At 41.9% G+C, this 19,550-nt stretch overlaps 1 protein-coding gene across 1 annotated transcript in view; it reads left to right on the top strand.

Moving 5' to 3' along the window:
* Positions 1–19,550, top strand: part of LOC102692827 (putative uncharacterized protein DDB_G0282133) — a 78,512-nt gene that overhangs the window by 32,116 nt on the left and 26,846 nt on the right. The window contains exons 6-28 of the mRNA XM_069191687.1: positions 1,098–1,166; positions 1,584–1,625; positions 4,125–4,220; positions 4,385–4,698; positions 4,909–5,178; positions 5,308–5,406; positions 5,920–6,009; positions 7,738–8,028; positions 8,432–8,512; positions 8,668–8,736; positions 9,250–9,339; positions 10,651–10,941; positions 11,152–11,421; positions 11,551–11,649; positions 12,160–12,249; positions 13,561–13,851; positions 14,062–14,331; positions 14,461–14,559; positions 15,073–15,162; positions 16,891–17,181; positions 17,392–17,661; positions 17,791–17,889; positions 18,403–18,492. Coding sequence (XP_069047788.1) covers positions 1,098–1,166; positions 1,584–1,625; positions 4,125–4,220; positions 4,385–4,698; positions 4,909–5,178; positions 5,308–5,406; positions 5,920–6,009; positions 7,738–8,028; positions 8,432–8,512; positions 8,668–8,736; positions 9,250–9,339; positions 10,651–10,941; positions 11,152–11,421; positions 11,551–11,649; positions 12,160–12,249; positions 13,561–13,851; positions 14,062–14,331; positions 14,461–14,559; positions 15,073–15,162; positions 16,891–17,181; positions 17,392–17,661; positions 17,791–17,889; positions 18,403–18,492 — 3,761 coding nt within the window. The remainder of the gene's footprint in view (positions 1–1,097; positions 1,167–1,583; positions 1,626–4,124; positions 4,221–4,384; positions 4,699–4,908; positions 5,179–5,307; positions 5,407–5,919; positions 6,010–7,737; positions 8,029–8,431; positions 8,513–8,667; positions 8,737–9,249; positions 9,340–10,650; positions 10,942–11,151; positions 11,422–11,550; positions 11,650–12,159; positions 12,250–13,560; positions 13,852–14,061; positions 14,332–14,460; positions 14,560–15,072; positions 15,163–16,890; positions 17,182–17,391; positions 17,662–17,790; positions 17,890–18,402; positions 18,493–19,550) is intronic.

The following is a 19,550-nucleotide window of genomic DNA, read 5'->3' as shown; positions in this document are numbered from 1 at the left end:
CCGCTATTACAAGTACTACTCCACCTGCTACCACCACAAGAATAACTTCAACTATGTCTTCAAATGCTCCATCTATGCAATCTGTAGCATCTCCAACCACAACACAAGCTCCAAGTATGAAAACCACTTTCCAAAATACATCAGCTTCGTCAACACCAACAACAGCTGAACCAGCAAGTACTTCTCAACAATCCACTGATACGATAACCTCAATCAGCACTTCACATCCATCACTTGTAGCACCTACAGCATCTCCATCAACACCTTCTTTTTCTTCAACAACAACAAGTGCAGTATCTCAAATCACAGATTCAAGTACAAAAGGTACTACAAGTACAGCGATTCCATCAACAACAACTCTCCTTCCTACTTCAACAACTATGAAAACCACATCAACTGCACCACCAAGTACAACAACCGCTATTACAAGTACTACTCCACCTGCTACCACCACAAGAATAACTTCAACTATGTCTTCAAATGCTCCATCTATGCAATCTGTAGCATCTCCAACCACAACACAAGCTCCAAGTATGAGAACCACCTTCCAAAGTACATCAGCTTCTTCAACGCCAACATCATCTCAACCAGCAAGTACGTCTCAACAATCCACTGATACGATAACCTCAATCAGCACTTCACATCCATCACCTGTAGCACCTTCAGCATCTCCATCAACACCAACTTTTTCTTCAACAACAACAAGTGCGGTACCTCAAACCATAGATTCAAGTCCAACAACGACTACAAGTACAGCACTTCCGTCAACAACAACTCTCCTTCCTGCCTCAACAACTATGCAAACCACATCAACTGCGCCACCAAGTACAACAACTGCTATTACAAGTACTACTCCACCTGCTACCACCACAAGAATAACTTCAACTACGTCTACAAATACTCCATCTATGGAATCTGTAGCATCTCCAACCACAACACAAGCTCCAAGTATGAAAACCACTTTCCAAAGTACATCAGCTTCGTCAACACCAACAACAGCTGAACCAGCAAGTACTTCTCAACAATCCACTGATATGATAACCTCAATCAGCACTTCACATCCATCACTTGTAGCACCTACAGCATCTCCATCAACACCTTCTTTTTCTTCAACAACAACAAGTGCAGTATCTCAAACCACAGATTCAAGTACAAAAGGTACTATAAGTACAGCGATTCCATCAACAACAACTCTCCTTCCTACTTCAACAACTATGAAAACCACATCAACTGCACCACCAAGTACAACAACCGCTATTACAAGTACTACTCCACCTGCTACCACCACAAGAATAACTTCAACTACGTCTACTAATACTCCATCTATGGAATCTGTAGCATCTCCAACCACAACACAAGCTCCAAGTATGAAAACCACTTTCCAAAGTACATCAGCTTCGTCAACACCAACAACAGCTGAACCAGCAAGTACTTCTCAACAATCCACTGATATGATAACCTCAATCAGCACTTCACATCCATCACTTGTAGCACCTACAGCATCTCCATCAACACCTTCTTTTTCTTCAACAACAAATAGTGCAGTATCTCAAACCACAGATTCAAGTACAAAAGGTACTACAAGTACAGCGATTCCATCAACAACAACTCTCCTTCCTACTTCAACAACTATGAAAACCACATCAACTGCACAACCAAGTACAACAACCGCTATTACAAGTACTACTCCACCTGCTACCACCACAAGAATAACTTCAACTACGTCTACAAATGCTCCATCTATGGAATCTGTAGCATCTCCAACCACAACACAAGCTCCAAGTATGAAAACCACTTTCCAAAGTACATCAGCTTCGTCAACACCAACAACAGCTGAACCAGCAAGTACTTCTCAACAATCCACTGATATGATAACCTCAATCAGCACTTCACATCCATCACTTGTAGCACCTACAGCATCTCCATCAACACCTTCTTTTTCTTCAACAACAACAAGTGCAGTATCTCAAACCACAGATTCAAGTACAAAAGGTACTACAAGTACAGCGATTCCATCAACAACAACTCTCCTTCCTACTTCAACAACTATGAAAACCACATCAACTGCACCACCAAGTACAACAACCGCTTTTCCAAGTACTACTCCACCTGCTACCACCACAAGAATAACTTCAACTATGTCTTCAAATGCTCCATCTATGCAATCTGTAGCATTTCCAACCACAACACAAGCTCCAAGTATGAAAACCACTTTCCAAAGTACATCAGCTTCGTCAACACCAACAACAGCTGAACCAGCAAGTACGTCTCAACAATCCACTGATACGATAACCTCAATCAGCACTTCACATCCATCACCTGTAGCACCTACAGGATCTCCATCAACACCAACTTTTTCTTCAACAACAACAAGTGCAGAACCTAAAACCACAGATTCAAGTACAAGAAGTACTACAAATACAGCATTTCCATCAACAACAACTCTCCTTCCTACTTCAACAACTATGAAAACCACATCAACTGCGCCACCAAGTACAACAACCGCTATTACAAGTACTACTCCACCTGCTACCACCACAAGAATAACTTCAACTACGTCTACAAATGCTCCATCTATGGAATCTGTAGCATCTCCAACCACAACACAAGCTCCAAGTATGAAAACCACTTTCCAAAGTACATCAGCTTCTTCAACGCCAACAACATCTCATCCAGCAAGTACTTCTCAACAATCCACTGATACGATAACCTCAATCAGCACTTCACATCCATCACCTGTAGCACCTACAGCATCTCCATCAACACCAACTTTTTCTTCAACAACAACAAGTGCAGTATCTCAAACCACAGATTCAAGTATAAAAGGTACTACAAGTACAGCGATTCCATCAACAACAACTCTCCTTCCTACTTCAACAACTATGAAAACCACATCAACTGCGCCACCAAGTACAACAACCGCTATTAGAAGTACTACTCCACCTGCTACCACCACAAGAATAACTTCAACTATGTCTTCAAATGCTCCATCTATGGAATCTGTAGCATCTCCAACCACAACACAAGCTCCAAGTATGAAAACCACTTTCCAAAGTACATCAGCTTCTTCAACGCCAACAACAGCTGAACCAGCAAGTACTTCTCAACAATCCACTGATATGATAACCTCAATCAGCACTTCACATCCATCACTTGTAGCACCTACAGCATCTCCATCAACACCTTCTTTTTCTTCAACAACAACAAGTGCAGTATCTCAAACCACAGATTCAAGTACAAAAGGTACTACAAGTACAGCGATTCCATCAACAACAACTCTCCTTCCTACTTCAACAACTATGAAAACCACATCAACTGCACCACCAAGTACAACAACCGCTATTACAAGTACTACTCCACCTGCTACCACCACAAGAATAACTTCAACTATGTCTTCAAATGCTCCATCTATGCAATCTGTAGCATCTCCAACCACAACACAAGCTCCAAGTATGAGAACCACCTTCCAAAGTACATCAGCTTCTTCAACGCCAACATCATCTCATCCAGCAAGTACGTCTCAACAATCCACTGATACGATAACCTCAATCAGCACTTCACATCCATCACCTGTAGCACCTACAGGATCTCCACCAACACCAACTTTTTCTTCAACAACAACAAGTGCAGAACCTAAAACCACAGATTCAAGTACAAGAAGTACTACAAGTACAGCATTTCCATCAACAACAACTCTTCTTCCAACTTCAACAACTATGAAAACCACATCAACTGCGCCACCAAGTACAACAACCGCTATTACAAGTACTACTCCACCTGCTACCACCACAAGAATAACTTCAACTACGTCTACAAATGCTCCATCTATGGAATCTGTAGCATCTCCAACCACAACAGAAGCTCCAAGTATGAAAAACACTTTCCAAAGTACATCAGCTTCTTCAACGCCAACATCATCTCATCATGCAAATACGTCTCAACAATCCACTGATACGATAACCTCAATCAGCACTTCACATCCATCACCTGTAGCACCTACAGCATCTCCATCAACACCAAGTTTTTCTTCAACAACAAGTGCAGTATCTCAAACCACAGATTCAAGTACAAAAGGTAGTACAAGTACAGCACTTCCATCAACAACAACTCTCCTTCCTGCCTCAACAACTATGCAAACCACATCAACTGCGCCACCAAGTACAACAACCTCTATTACAAGTACTACTCCACCTGCTACCACCACAAGAATAACTTCAAATACGTCTTCAAATGCTCCATCTATGGAATCTGTAGCATCTCCAACCACAACAGAAGCTACAAGTATGAAAACCACTTTCCAAAGTACATTAGCTTCTTCAACGCCAACATCATCTCATCATGCAAATACGTCTCAACAATCCACTGATACGATAACCTCAATCAGCACTTCACATCCATCACCTGTAGCACCTTCAGCATCTCCATCAACACCAACTTTTTCTTCAACAACAACAAGTGCGGTACCTCAAACCATAGATTCAAGTCCAACAACGACTACAAGTACAGCACTTCCGTCAACAACAACTCTCCTTCCTGCCTCAACAACTATGCAAACCACATCAACTGCGCCACCAAGTACAACAACTGCTATTACAAGTACTACTCCACCTGCTACCACCACAAGAATAACTTCAACTACGTCTACAAATACTCCATCTTTGGAATCGGTAGCATCTCCAACCACAACACAAGCTCCAAGTATGAAAACCACTTTCCAAAGTACATCAGCTTCTTCAACGCCAACATCATCTCATCCAGCAAGTACGTCTCAACAATCCACTGATACGATAACCTCAATCAGCACTTCACATCCATCACTTGTAGCACCTACAGCATCTCCATCAACACCTTCTTTTTCTTCAACAACAACAAGTGCAGTATCTCAAACCACAGATTCAAGTACAAAAGGTACTACAAGTACAGCGATTCCATCAACAACAACTCTCGTTCCTACTTCAACAACTATGAAATCCACATCAACTGCACCACCAAGTACAACAACCGCTATTACAAGTACTACTCCACCTGCTACCACCACAAGAATAACTTCAACTACGTCTACAAATACTCCATCTATGGAATCTGTAGCATCTCCAACCAGAACACAAGCTCCAAGTATGAGAACCACCTTCCAAAGTACATCAGCTTCTTCAACGCCAACATCATCTCATCCAGCAAGTACGTCTCAACAATCCACTGATACGATAACCTCAATCAGCACTTCACATCCATCACCTGTAGCACCTACAGGATCTCCATCAACACCAACTTTTTCTTTAACAACAAGTGCAGAACCTAAAACCACAGATTCAAGTACAAGAAGTACTACAAATACAGCATTTCCATCAACAACAACTCTCCTTCCTACTTCAACAACTATGAAAACCACATCAACTGCGCCACCAAGTACAACAACCGCTATTACAAGTACTACTCCACCTGCTACCACCACAAGAATAACTTCAACTACGTCTACAAATGCTCCATCTATGGAATCTCTAGCATCTCCAACCACAACAGAAGCTCCAATTATGAAAACCACTTTCCAAAGTACATCAGCTTCTTCAACGCCAACATCATCTCATCCAGCAAATACGTCTCAACAATCCACTGATACGATAACCTCAATCAGCACTTCACATCCATCACCTGTAGCACCTACAGCATCTCCATCAACACCAAGTTTTTCTTCAACAACAACAAGTGCAGTATCTCAAACCACAGATTCAAGTACAAAAGGTAGTACAAGTACAGCGATTCCATCAACAACAACTCTCCTTCCTACTTCAACAACTATGAAAACCACATCAACGGCACCACCAAGTACAACAACCGCTATTACAAGTACTACTCCACCTGCTACCACCACAAGAATAACTTCAACTATGTCTTCAAATGCTCCATCTATGCAATCTGTAGCATCTCCAACCACAACACAAGCTCCAAGTATGAGAACCACCTTCCAAAGTACATCAGCTTCTTCAACGCCAACATCATCTCATCCAGCAAGTACGTCTCAACAATCCACTGATACGATAACCTCAATCAGCACTTCACATCCATCACCTGTAGCACCTACAGGATCTCCACCAACACCAACTTTTTCTTCAACAACAACAAGTGCAGAACCTAAAACCACAGATTCAAGTACAAGAAGTACTACAAGTACAGCATTTCCATCAACAACAACTCTCCTTCCTACTTCAACAACTATGAAAACCACATCAACTGCGCCACCAAGTACAACAACCGCTATTACAAGTACTACTCCACCTGCTACCACCACAAGAATAACTTCAACTACGTCTACAAATGCTCCATCTATGGAATCTGTAGCATCTCCAACCACAACAGAAGCTCCAAGTATGAAAACCACTTTCCAAAATACATCAGCTTCTTCAACGCCAACATCATCTCATCCAGCAAATACGTCTCAACAATCCACTGATACGATAACCTCAATCAGCACTTCACATCCATCACCTGTAGCACCTACAGCATCTCCATCAACACCAAGTTTTTCTTCAACAACAAGTGCAGTATCTCAAACCACAGATTCAAGTACAAAAGGTAGTACAAGTACAGCACTTCCATCAACAACAACTCTCCTTCCTGCCTCAACAACTATGCAAACCACATCAACTGCGCCACCAAGTACAACAACCGCTATTACAAGTACTACTCCACCTGCTACCACCACAAGAATAACTTCAACTACGTCTTCAAATGCTCCATCTATGGAATCTGTAGCATCTCCAACCACAACAGAAGCTACAAGTATGAAAACCACTTTCCAAAGTACATCAGCTTCTTCAACGCCAACATCATCTCATCATGCAAATACGTCTCAACAATCCACTGATACGATAACCTCAATCAGCACTTCACATCCATCACTTGTAGCACCTACAGCATCTCCATCAACACCTTCTTTTTCTTCAACAACAACAAGTGCAGTATCTCAAACCACAGATTCAAGTACAAAAGGTACTACAAGTACAGCGATTCCATCAACAACAACTCTCCTTCCTACTTCAACAACTATGAAAACCACATCAACTGCACCACCAAGTACAACAACCGCTATTACAAGTACTACTCCACCTGCTACCACCACAAGAATAACTTCAACTACGTCTTCAAATGCTCCATCTATGGAATCTGTAGCATCTCCAACCACAACAGAAGCTACAAGTATGAAAACCACTTTCCAAAGTACATTAGCTTCTTCAACGCCAACATCATCTCATCATGCAAATACGTCTCAACAATCCACTGATACGATAACCTCAATCAGCACTTCACATCCATCACTTGTAGCACCTACAGCATCTCCATCAACACCTTCTTTTTCTTCAACAACAACAAGTGCAGTATCTCAAACCACAGATTCAAGTACAAAAGGTACTACAAGTACAGCGATTCCATCAACAACAACTCTCGTTCCTACTTCAACAACTATGAAATCCACATCAACTGCACCACCAAGTACAACAACCGCTATTACAAGTACTACTCCACCTGCTACCACCACAAGAATAACTTCAACTACGTCTACAAATACTCCATCTATGGAATCTGTAGCATCTCCAACCACAACACAAGCTCCAAGTATGAAAACCACTTTCCAAAGTACATCAGCTTCTTCAACGCCAACATCATCTCATCCAGCAAGTACGTCTCAACAATCCACTGATACGATAACCTCAATCAGCACTTCACATCCATCACCTGTAGCACCTACAGGATCTCCATCAACACCAACTTTTTCTTCAACAACAACAAGTGCGGTACCTCAAACCATAGATTCAAGTCCAACAACGACTACAAGTACAGCACTTCCGTCAACAACAACTCTCCTTCCTGCCTCAACAACTATGCAAACCACATCAACTGCGCCACCAAGTACAACAACCGCTATTACAAGTACTACTCCACCTGCTACCACCACACGAATAAATTCAACTACGTCTACAAATACTCCATCTATGGAATCTGTAGCATCTCCAACCACAACACAAGCTCCAAGTATGAAAACCACTTTCCACAGTACATCAGCTTCGTCAACACCAACAACAGCTGAACCAGCAAGTACTTCTCAACAATCCTCTGATATGATAACCTCAATCAGCACTTCATATCCATTACTTGTAGCACCTACAGCATCTCCATCAACACCTTCTTTTTCTTCAACAACAACAAGTGCAGTATCTCAAACCACAGATTCAAGTACAAAAGGTACTACAAGTACAGCGATTCCATCAACAACAACTCTCGTTCCTACTTCAACAACTATGAAATCCACATCAACTGCACCACCAAGTACAACAACCGCTATTACAAGTACTACTCCACCTGCTACCACCACAAGAATAACTTCAACTACGTCTACAAATACTCCATCTATGGAATCTGTAGCATCTCCAACCAGAACACAAGCTCCAAGTATGAGAACCACCTTCCAAAGTACATCAGCTTCTTCAACGCCAACATCATCTCATCCAGCAAGTACGTCTCAACAATCCACTGATACGATAACCTCAATCAGCACTTCACATCCATCACCTGTAGCACCTACAGGATCTCCATCAACACCAACTTTTTCTTTAACAACAAGTGCAGAACCTAAAACCACAGATTCAAGTACAAGAAGTACTACAAATACAGCATTTCCATCAACAACAACTCTCCTTCCTACTTCAACAACTATGAAAACCACATCAACTGCGCCACCAAGTACAACAACCGCTATTACAAGTACTACTCCACCTGCTACCACCACAAGAATAACTTCAACTACGTCTACAAATGCTCCATCTATGGAATCTCTAGCATCTCCAACCACAACAGAAGCTCCAATTATGAAAACCACTTTCCAAAGTACATCAGCTTCTTCAACGCCAACATCATCTCATCCAGCAAATACGTCTCAACAATCCACTGATACGATAACCTCAATCAGCACTTCACATCCATCACCTGTAGCACCTACAGCATCTCCATCAACACCAAGTTTTTCTTCAACAACAACAAGTGCAGTATCTCAAACCACAGATTCAAGTACAAAAGGTAGTACAAGTACAGCGATTCCATCAACAACAACTCTCCTTCCTACTTCAACAACTATGAAAACCACATCAACGGCACCACCAAGTACAACAACCGCTATTACAAGTACTACTCCACCTGCTACCACCACAAGAATAACTTCAACTATGTCTTCAAATGCTCCATCTATGCAATCTGTAGCATCTCCAACCACAACACAAGCTCCAAGTATGAGAACCACCTTCCAAAGTACATCAGCTTCTTCAACGCCAACATCATCTCATCCAGCAAGTACGTCTCAACAATCCACTGATACGATAACCTCAATCAGCACTTCACATCCATCACCTGTAGCACCTACAGGATCTCCACCAACACCAACTTTTTCTTCAACAACAACAAGTGCAGAACCTAAAACCACAGATTCAAGTACAAGAAGTACTACAAGTACAGCATTTCCATCAACAACAACTCTCCTTCCTACTTCAACAACTATGAAAACCACATCAACTGCGCCACCAAGTACAACAACCGCTATTACAAGTACTACTCCACCTGCTACCACCACAAGAATAACTTCAACTACGTCTACAAATGCTCCATCTATGGAATCTGTAGCATCTCCAACCACAACAGAAGCTCCAAGTATGAAAACCACTTTCCAAAATACATCAGCTTCTTCAACGCCAACATCATCTCATCCAGCAAATACGTCTCAACAATCCACTGATACGATAACCTCAATCAGCACTTCACATCCATCACCTGTAGCACCTACAGCATCTCCATCAACACCAAGTTTTTCTTCAACAACAAGTGCAGTATCTCAAACCACAGATTCAAGTACAAAAGGTAGTACAAGTACAGCACTTCCATCAACAACAACTCTCCTTCCTGCCTCAACAACTATGCAAACCACATCAACTGCGCCACCAAGTACAACAACCGCTATTACAAGTACTACTCCACCTGCTACCACCACAAGAATAACTTCAACTACGTCTTCAAATGCTCCATCTATGGAATCTGTAGCATCTCCAACCACAACAGAAGCTACAAGTATGAAAACCACTTTCCAAAGTACATTAGCTTCTTCAACGCCAACATCATCTCATCATGCAAATACGTCTCAACAATCCACTGATACGATAACCTCAATCAGCACTTCACATCCATCACTTGTAGCACCTACAGCATCTCCATCAACACCTTCTTTTTCTTCAACAACAACAAGTGCAGTATCTCAAACCACAGATTCAAGTACAAAAGGTACTACAAGTACAGCGATTCCATCAACAACAACTCTCCTTCCTACTTCAACAACTATGAAAACCACATCAACTGCACCACCAAGTACAACAACCGCTATTACAAGTACTACTCCACCTGCTACCACCACAAGAATAACTTCAACTATGTCTTCAAATGCTCCATCTATGGAATCTGTAGCATCTCCAACCACAACACAAGCTCCAAGTATGAAAACCACTTTCCAAAGTACATCAGCTTCTTCAACGCCAACATCATCTCATCCAGCAAGTACGTCTCAACAATCCACTGATACGATAACCTCAATCAGCACTTCACATCCATCACCTGTAGCACCTACAGGATCTCCATCAACACCAACTTTTTCTTCAACAACAACAAGTGCGGTACCTCAAACCATAGATTCAAGTCCAACAACGACTACAAGTACAGCACTTCCGTCAACAACAACTCTCCTTCCTGCCTCAACAACTATGCAAACCACATCAACTGCGCCACCAAGTACAACAACCGCTATTACAAGTACTACTCCACCTGCTACCACCACACGAATAAATTCAACTACGTCTACAAATACTCCATCTATGGAATCTGTAGCATCTCCAACCACAACACAAGCTCCAAGTATGAAAACCACTTTCCACAGTACATCAGCTTCGTCAACACCAACAACAGCTGAACCAGCAAGTACTTCTCAACAATCCTCTGATATGATAACCTCAATCAGCACTTCATATCCATTACTTGTAGCACCTACAGCATCTCCATCAACACCTTCTTTTTCTTCAACAACAACAAGTGCAGTATCTCAAACCACAGATTCAAGTACAAAAGGTACTACAAGTACAGCGATTCCATCAACAACAACTCTCGTTCCTACTTCAACAACTATGAAATCCACATCAACTGCACCACCAAGTACAACAACCGCTATTACAAGTACTACTCCACCTGCTACCACCACAAGAATAACTTCAACTACGTCTACAAATACTCCATCTATGGAATCTGTAGCATCTCCAACCAGAACACAAGCTCCAAGTATGAGAACCACCTTCCAAAGTACATCAGCTTCTTCAACGCCAACATCATCTCATCCAGCAAGTACGTCTCAACAATCCACTGATACGATAACCTCAATCAGCACTTCACATCCATCACCTGTAGCACCTACAGGATCTCCATCAACACCAACTTTTTCTTTAACAACAAGTGCAGAACCTAAAACCACAGATTCAAGTACAAGAAGTACTACAAATACAGCATTTCCATCAACAACAACTCTCCTTCCTACTTCAACAACTATGAAAACCACATCAACTGCGCCACCAAGTACAACAACCGCTATTACAAGTACTACTCCACCTGCTACCACCACAAGAATAACTTCAACTACGTCTACAAATGCTCCATCTATGGAATCTCTAGCATCTCCAACCACAACAGAAGCTCCAATTATGAAAACCACTTTCCAAAGTACATCAGCTTCTTCAACGCCAACATCATCTCATCCAGCAAATACGTCTCAACAATCCACTGATACGATAACCTCAATCAGCACTTCACATCCATCACCTGTAGCACCTACAGCATCTCCATCAACACCAAGTTTTTCTTCAACAACAAGTGCAGTATCTCAAACCACAGATTCAAGTACAAAAGGTAGTACAAGTACAGCGATTCTATCAACAACAACTCTCCTTCCTACTTCAACAACTATGAAAACCACATCAACGGCACCACCAAGTACAACAACCGCTATTACAAGTACTACTCCACCTGCTACCACCACAAGAATAACTTCAACTATGTCTTCAAATGCTCCATCTATGCAATCTGTAGCATCTCCAACCACAACACAAGCTCCAAGTATGAGAACCACCTTCCAAAGTACATCAGCTTCTTCAACGCCAACATCATCTCATCCAGCAAGTACGTCTCAACAATCCACTGATACGATAACCTCAATCAGCACTTCACATCCATCACCTGTAGCACCTACAGGATCTCCACCAACACCAACTTTTTCTTCAACAACAACAAGTGCAGAACCTAAAACCACAGATTCAAGTACAAGAAGTACTACAAGTACAGCATTTCCATCAACAACAACTCTCCTTCCTACTTCAACAACTATGAAAACCACATCAACTGCGCCACCAAGTACAACAACCGCTATTACAAGTACTACTCCACCTGCTACCACCACAAGAATAACTTCAACTACGTCTACAAATGCTCCATCTATGGAATCTGTAGCATCTCCAACCACAACAGAAGCTCCAAGTATGAAAACCACTTTCCAAAATACATCAGCTTCTTCAACGCCAACATCATCTCATCCAGCAAATACGTCTCAACAATCCACTGATACGATAACCTCAATCAGCACTTCACATCCATCACCTGTAGCACCTACAGCATCTCCATCAACACCAAGTTTTTCTTCAACAACAAGTGCAGTATCTCAAACCACAGATTCAAGTACAAAAGGTAGTACAAGTACAGCACTTCCATCAACAACAACTCTCCTTCCTGCCTCAACAACTATGCAAACCACATCAACTGCGCCACCAAGTACAACAACCGCTATTACAAGTACTACTCCACCTGCTACCACCACAAGAATAACTTCAACTACGTCTTCAAATGCTCCATCTATGGAATCTGTAGCATCTCCAACCACAACAGAAGCTACAAGTATGAAAACCACTTTCCAAAGTACATTAGCTTCTTCAACGCCAACATCATCTCATCATGCAAATACGTCTCAACAATCCACTGATACGATAACCTCAATCAGCACTTCACATCCATCACTTGTAGCACCTACAGCATCTCCATCAACACCTTCTTTTTCTTCAACAACAACAAGTGCAGTATCTCAAACCACAGATTCAAGTACAAAAGGTACTACAAGTACAGCGATTCCATCAACAACAACTCTCCTTCCTACTTCAACAACTATGAAAACCACATCAACTGCACCACCAAGTACAACAACCGCTATTACAAGTACTACTCCACCTGCTACCACCACAAGAATAACTTCAACTATGTCTTCAAATGCTCCATCTATGGAATCTGTAGCATCTCCAACCACAACAGAAGCTACAAGTATGAAAACCACTTTCCAAAGTACATTAGCTTCTTCAACGCCAACATCATCTCATCATGCAAATACGTCTCAACAATCCACTGATACGATAACCTCAATCAGCACTTCACATCCATCACCTGTAGCACCTTCAGCATCTCCATCAACACCAACTTTTTCTTCAACAACAACAAGTGCGGTACCTCAAACCATAGATTCAAGTCCAACAACGACTACAAGTACAGCACTTCCGTCAACAACAACTCTCCTTCCTGCCTCAACAACTATGCAAACCACATCAACTGCGCCACCAAGTACAACAACTGCTATTACAAGTACTACTCCACCTGCTACCACCACAAGAATAACTTCAACTACGTCTACAAATACTCCATCTTTGGAATCGGTAGCATCTCCAACCACAACACAAGCTCCAAGTATGAAAACCACTTTCCAAAGTACATCAGCTTCTTCAACGCCAACATCATCTCATCCAGCAAGTACGTCTCAACAATCCACTGATACGATAACCTCAATCAGCACTTCACATCCATCACTTGTAGCACCTACAGCATCTCCATCAACACCTTCTTTTTCTTCAACAACAACAAGTGCAGTATCTCAAACCACAGATTCAAGTACAAAAGGTACTACAAGTACAGCGATTCCATCAACAACAACTCTCGTTCCTACTTCAACAACTATGAAATCCACATCAACTGCACCACCAAGTACAACAACCGCTATTACAAGTACTACTCCACCTGCTACCACCACAAGAATAACTTCAACTACGTCTACAAATACTCCATCTATGGAATCTGTAGCATCTCCAACCAGAACACAAGCTCCAAGTATGAGAACCACCTTCCAAAGTACATCAGCTTCTTCAACGCCAACATCATCTCATCCAGCAAGTACGTCTCAACAATCCACTGATACGATAACCTCAATCAGCACTTCACATCCATCACCTGTAGCACCTACAGGATCTCCATCAACACCAACTTTTTCTTTAACAACAAGTGCAGAACCTAAAACCACAGATTCAAGTACAAGAAGTACTACAAATACAGCATTTCCATCAACAACAACTCTCCTTCCTACTTCAACAACTATGAAAACCACATCAACTGCGCCACCAAGTACAACAACCGCTATTACAAGTACTACTCCACCTGCTACCACCACAAGAATAACTTCAACTACGTCTACAAATGCTCCATCTATGGAATCTCTAGCATCTCCAACCACAACAGAAGCTCCAATTATGAAAACCACTTTCCAAAGTACATCAGCTTCTTCAACGCCAACATCATCTCATCCAGCAAATACGTCTCAACAATCCACTGATACGATAACCTCAATCAGCACTTCACATCCATCACCTGTAGCACCTACAGCATCTCCATCAACACCAAGTTTTTCTTCAACAACAACAAGTGCAGTATCTCAAACCACAGATTCAAGTACAAAAGGTAGTACAAGTACAGCGATTCCATCAACAACAACTCTCCTTCCTACTTCAACAACTATGAAAACCACATCAACGGCACCACCAAGTACAACAACCGCTATTACAAGTACTACTCCACCTGCTACCACCACAAGAATAACTTCAACTATGTCTTCAAATGCTCCATCTATGCAATCTGTAGCATCTCCAACCACAACACAAGCTCCAAGTATGAGAACCACCTTCCAAAGTACATCAGCTTCTTCAACGCCAACATCATCTCATCCAGCAAGTACGTCTCAACAATCCACTGATACGATAACCTCAATCAGCACTTCACATCCATCACCTGTAGCACCTACAGGATCTCCACCAACACCAACTTTTTCTTCAACAACAACAAGTGCAGAACCTAAAACCACAGATTCAAGTACAAGAAGTACTACAAGTACAGCATTTCCATCAACAACAACTCTCCTTCCTACTTCAACAACTATGAAAACCACATCAACTGCGCCACCAAGTACAACAACCGCTATTACAAGTACTACTCCACCTGCTACCACCACAAGAATAACTTCAACTACGTCTACAAATGCTCCATCTATGGAATCTGTAGCATCTCCAACCACAACAGAAGCTCCAAGTATGAAAACCACTTTCCAAAATACATCAGCTTCTTCAACGCCAACATCATCTCATCCAGCAAATACGTCTCAACAATCCACTGATACGATAACCTCAATCAGCACTTCACATCCATCACCTGTAGCACCTACAGCATCTCCATCAACACCAAGTTTTTCTTCAACAACAAGTGCAGTATCTCAAACCACAGATTCAAGTACAAAAGGTAGTACAAGTACAGCACTTCCATCAACAACAACTCTCCTTCCTGCCTCAACAACTATGCAAACCACATCAACTGCGCCACCAAGTACAACAACCGCTATTACAAGTACTACTCCACCTGCTACCACCACAAGAATAACTTCAACTACGTCTTCAAATGCTCCATCTATGGAATCTGTAGCATCTCCAACCACAACAGAAGCTACAAGTATGAAAACCACTTTCCAAAGTACATCAGCTTCTTCAACGCCAACATCATCTCATCATGCAAATACGTCTCAACAATCCACTGATACGATAACCTCAATCAGCACTTCACATCCATCACTTGTAGCACCTACAGCATCTCCATCAACACCTTCTTTTTCTTCAACAACAACAAGTGCAGTATCTCAAACCACAGATTCAAGTACAAAAGGTACTACAAGTACAGCGATTCCATCAACAACAACTCTCCTTCCTACTTCAACAACTATGAAAACCACATCAACTGCACCACCAAGTACAACAACCGCTATTACAAGTACTACTCCACCTGCTACCACCACAAGAATAACTTCAACTACGTCTTCAAATGCTCCATCTATGGAATCTGTAGCATCTCCAACCACAACAGAAGCTACAAGTATGAAAACCACTTTCCAAAGTACATTAGCTTCTTCAACGCCAACATCATCTCATCATGCAAATACGTCTCAACAATCCACTGATACGATAACCTCAATCAGCACTTCACATCCATCACTTGTAGCACCTACAGCATCTCCATCAACACCTTCTTTTTCTTCAACAACAACAAGTGCAGTATCTCAAACCACAGATTCAAGTACAAAAGGTACTACAAGTACAGCGATTCCATCAACAACAACTCTCGTTCCTACTTCAACAACTATGAAATCCACATCAACTGCACCACCAAGTACAACAACCGCTATTACAAGTACTACTCCACCTGCTACCACCACAAGAATAACTTCAACTACGTCTACAAATACTCCATCTATGGAATCTGTAGCATCTCCAACCACAACACAAGCTCCAAGTATGAAAACCACTTTCCAAAGTACATCAGCTTCTTCAACGCCAACATCATCTCATCCAGCAAGTACGTCTCAACAATCCACTGATACGATAACCTCAATCAGCACTTCACATCCATCACCTGTAGCACCTACAGGATCTCCATCAACACCAACTTTTTCTTCAACAACAACAAGTGCGGTACCTCAAACCATAGATTCAAGTCCAACAACGACTACAAGTACAGCACTTCCGTCAACAACAACTCTCCTTCCTGCCTCAACAACTATGCAAACCACATCAACTGCGCCACCAAGTACAACAACCGCTATTACAAGTACTACTCCACCTGCTACCACCACACGAATAAATTCAACTACGTCTACAAATACTCCATCTATGGAATCTGTAGCATCTCCAACCACAACACAAGCTCCAAGTATGAAAACCACTTTCCACAGTACATCAGCTTCGTCAACACCAACAACAGCTGAACCAGCAAGTACTTCTCAACAATCCTCTGATATGATAACCTCAATCAGCACTTCATATCCATTACTTGTAGCACCTACAGCATCTCCATCAACACCTTCTTTTTCTTCAACAACAACAAGTGCAGTATCTCAAACCACAGATTCAAGTACAAAAGGTACTACAAGTACAGCGATTCCATCAACAACAACTCTCGTTCCTACTTCAACAACTATGAAATCCACATCAACTGCACCACCAAGTACAACAACCGCTATTACAAGTACTACTCCACCTGCTACCACCACAAGAATAACTTCAACTACGTCTACAAATACTCCATCTATGGAATCTGTAGCATCTCCAACCAGAACACAAGCTCCAAGTATGAGAACCACCTTCCAAAGTACATCAGCTTCTTCAACGCCAACATCATCTCATCCAGCAAGTACGTCTCAACAATCCACTGATACGATAACCTCAATCAGCACTTCACATCCATCACCTGTAGCACCTACAGGATCTCCATCAACACCAACTTTTTCTTTAACAACAAGTGCAGAACCTAAAACCACAGATTCAAGTACAAGAAGTACTACAAATACAGCATTTCCATCAACAACAACTCTCCTTCCTACTTCAACAACTATGAAAACCACATCAACTGCGCCACCAAGTACAACAACCGCTATTACAAGTACTACTCCACCTGCTACCACCACAAGAATAACTTCAACTACGTCTACAAATGCTCCATCTATGGAATCTCTAGCATCTCCAACCACAACAGAAGCTCCAATTATGAAAACCACTTTCCAAAGTACATCAGCTTCTTCAACGCCAACATCATCTCATCCAGCAAATACGTCTCAACAATCCACTGATACGATAACCTCAATCAGCACTTCACATCCATCACCTGTAGCACCTACAGCATCTCCATCAACACCAAGTTTTTCTTCAACAACAACAAGTGCAGTATCTCAAACCACAGATTCAAGTACAAAAGGTAGTACAAGTACAGCGATTCCATCAACAACAACTATCCTTCCTACTTCAACAACTATGAAAACCACATCAACGGCACCACCAAGTACAACAACCGCTATTACAAGTACTACTCCACCTGCTACCACCACAAGAATAACTTCAACTATGTCTTCAAATGCTCCATCTATGCAATCTGTAGCATCTCCAACCACAACACAAGCTCCAAGTATGAGAACCACCTTCCAAAGTACATCAGCTTCTTCAACGCCAACATCATCTCATCCAGCAAGTACGTCTCAACAATCCACTGATACGATAACCTCAATCAGCACTTCACATCCATCACCTGTAGCACCTACAGGATCTCCACCAACACCAACTTTTTCTTCAACAACAACAAGTGCAGAACCTAAAACCACAGATTCAAGTACAAGAAGTACTACAAGTACAGCATTTCCATCAACAACAACTCTCCTTCCTACTTCAACAACTATGAAAACCACATCAACTGCGCCACCAAGTACAACAACCGCTATTACAAGTACTACTCCACCTGCTACCACCACAAGAATAACTTCAACTACGTCTACAAATGCTCCATCTATGGAATCTGTAGCATCTCCAACCACAACAGAAGCTCCAAGTATGAAAACCACTTTCCAAAATACATCAGCTTCTTCAACGCCAACATCATCTCATCCAGCAAATACGTCTCAACAATCCACTGATACGATAACCTCAATCAGCACTTCACATCCATCACCTGTAGCACCTACAGCATCTCCATCAACACCAAGTTTTTCTTCAACAACAAGTGCAGTATCTCAAACCACAGATTCAAGTACAAAAGGTAGTACAAGTACAGCACTTCCATCAACAACAACTCTCCTTCCTGCCTCAACAACTATGCAAACCACATCAACTGCGCCACCAAGTACAACAACCGCTATTACAAGTACTACTCCACCTGCTACCACCACAAGAATAACTTCAACTACGTCTTCAAATGCTCCATCTATGGAATCTGTAGCATCTCCAACCACAACAGAAGCTACAAGTATGAAAACCACTTTCCAAAGTACATTAGCTTCTTCAACGCCAACATCATCTCATCATGCAAATACGTCTCAACAATCCACTGATACGATAACCTCAATCAGCACTTCACATCCATCACTTGTAGCACCTACAGCATCTCCATCAACACCTTCTTTTTCTTCAACAACAACAAGTGCAGTATCTCAAACCACAGATTCAAGTACAAAAGGTACTACAAGTACAGCGATTCCATCAACAACAACTCTCCTTCCTACTTCAACAACTATGAAAACCACATCAACTGCACCA

The sequence above is a fragment of the Lepisosteus oculatus genome, chromosome 6 (genome assembly GCF_040954835.1).
Source record: "Lepisosteus oculatus isolate fLepOcu1 chromosome 6, fLepOcu1.hap2, whole genome shotgun sequence".
Classification (NCBI taxonomy): domain Eukaryota; kingdom Metazoa; phylum Chordata; class Actinopteri; order Semionotiformes; family Lepisosteidae; genus Lepisosteus; species Lepisosteus oculatus.
Note: the sequence above shows the minus strand (reverse complement) of the source record. Positions and strands in the feature narration are given on the sequence as shown.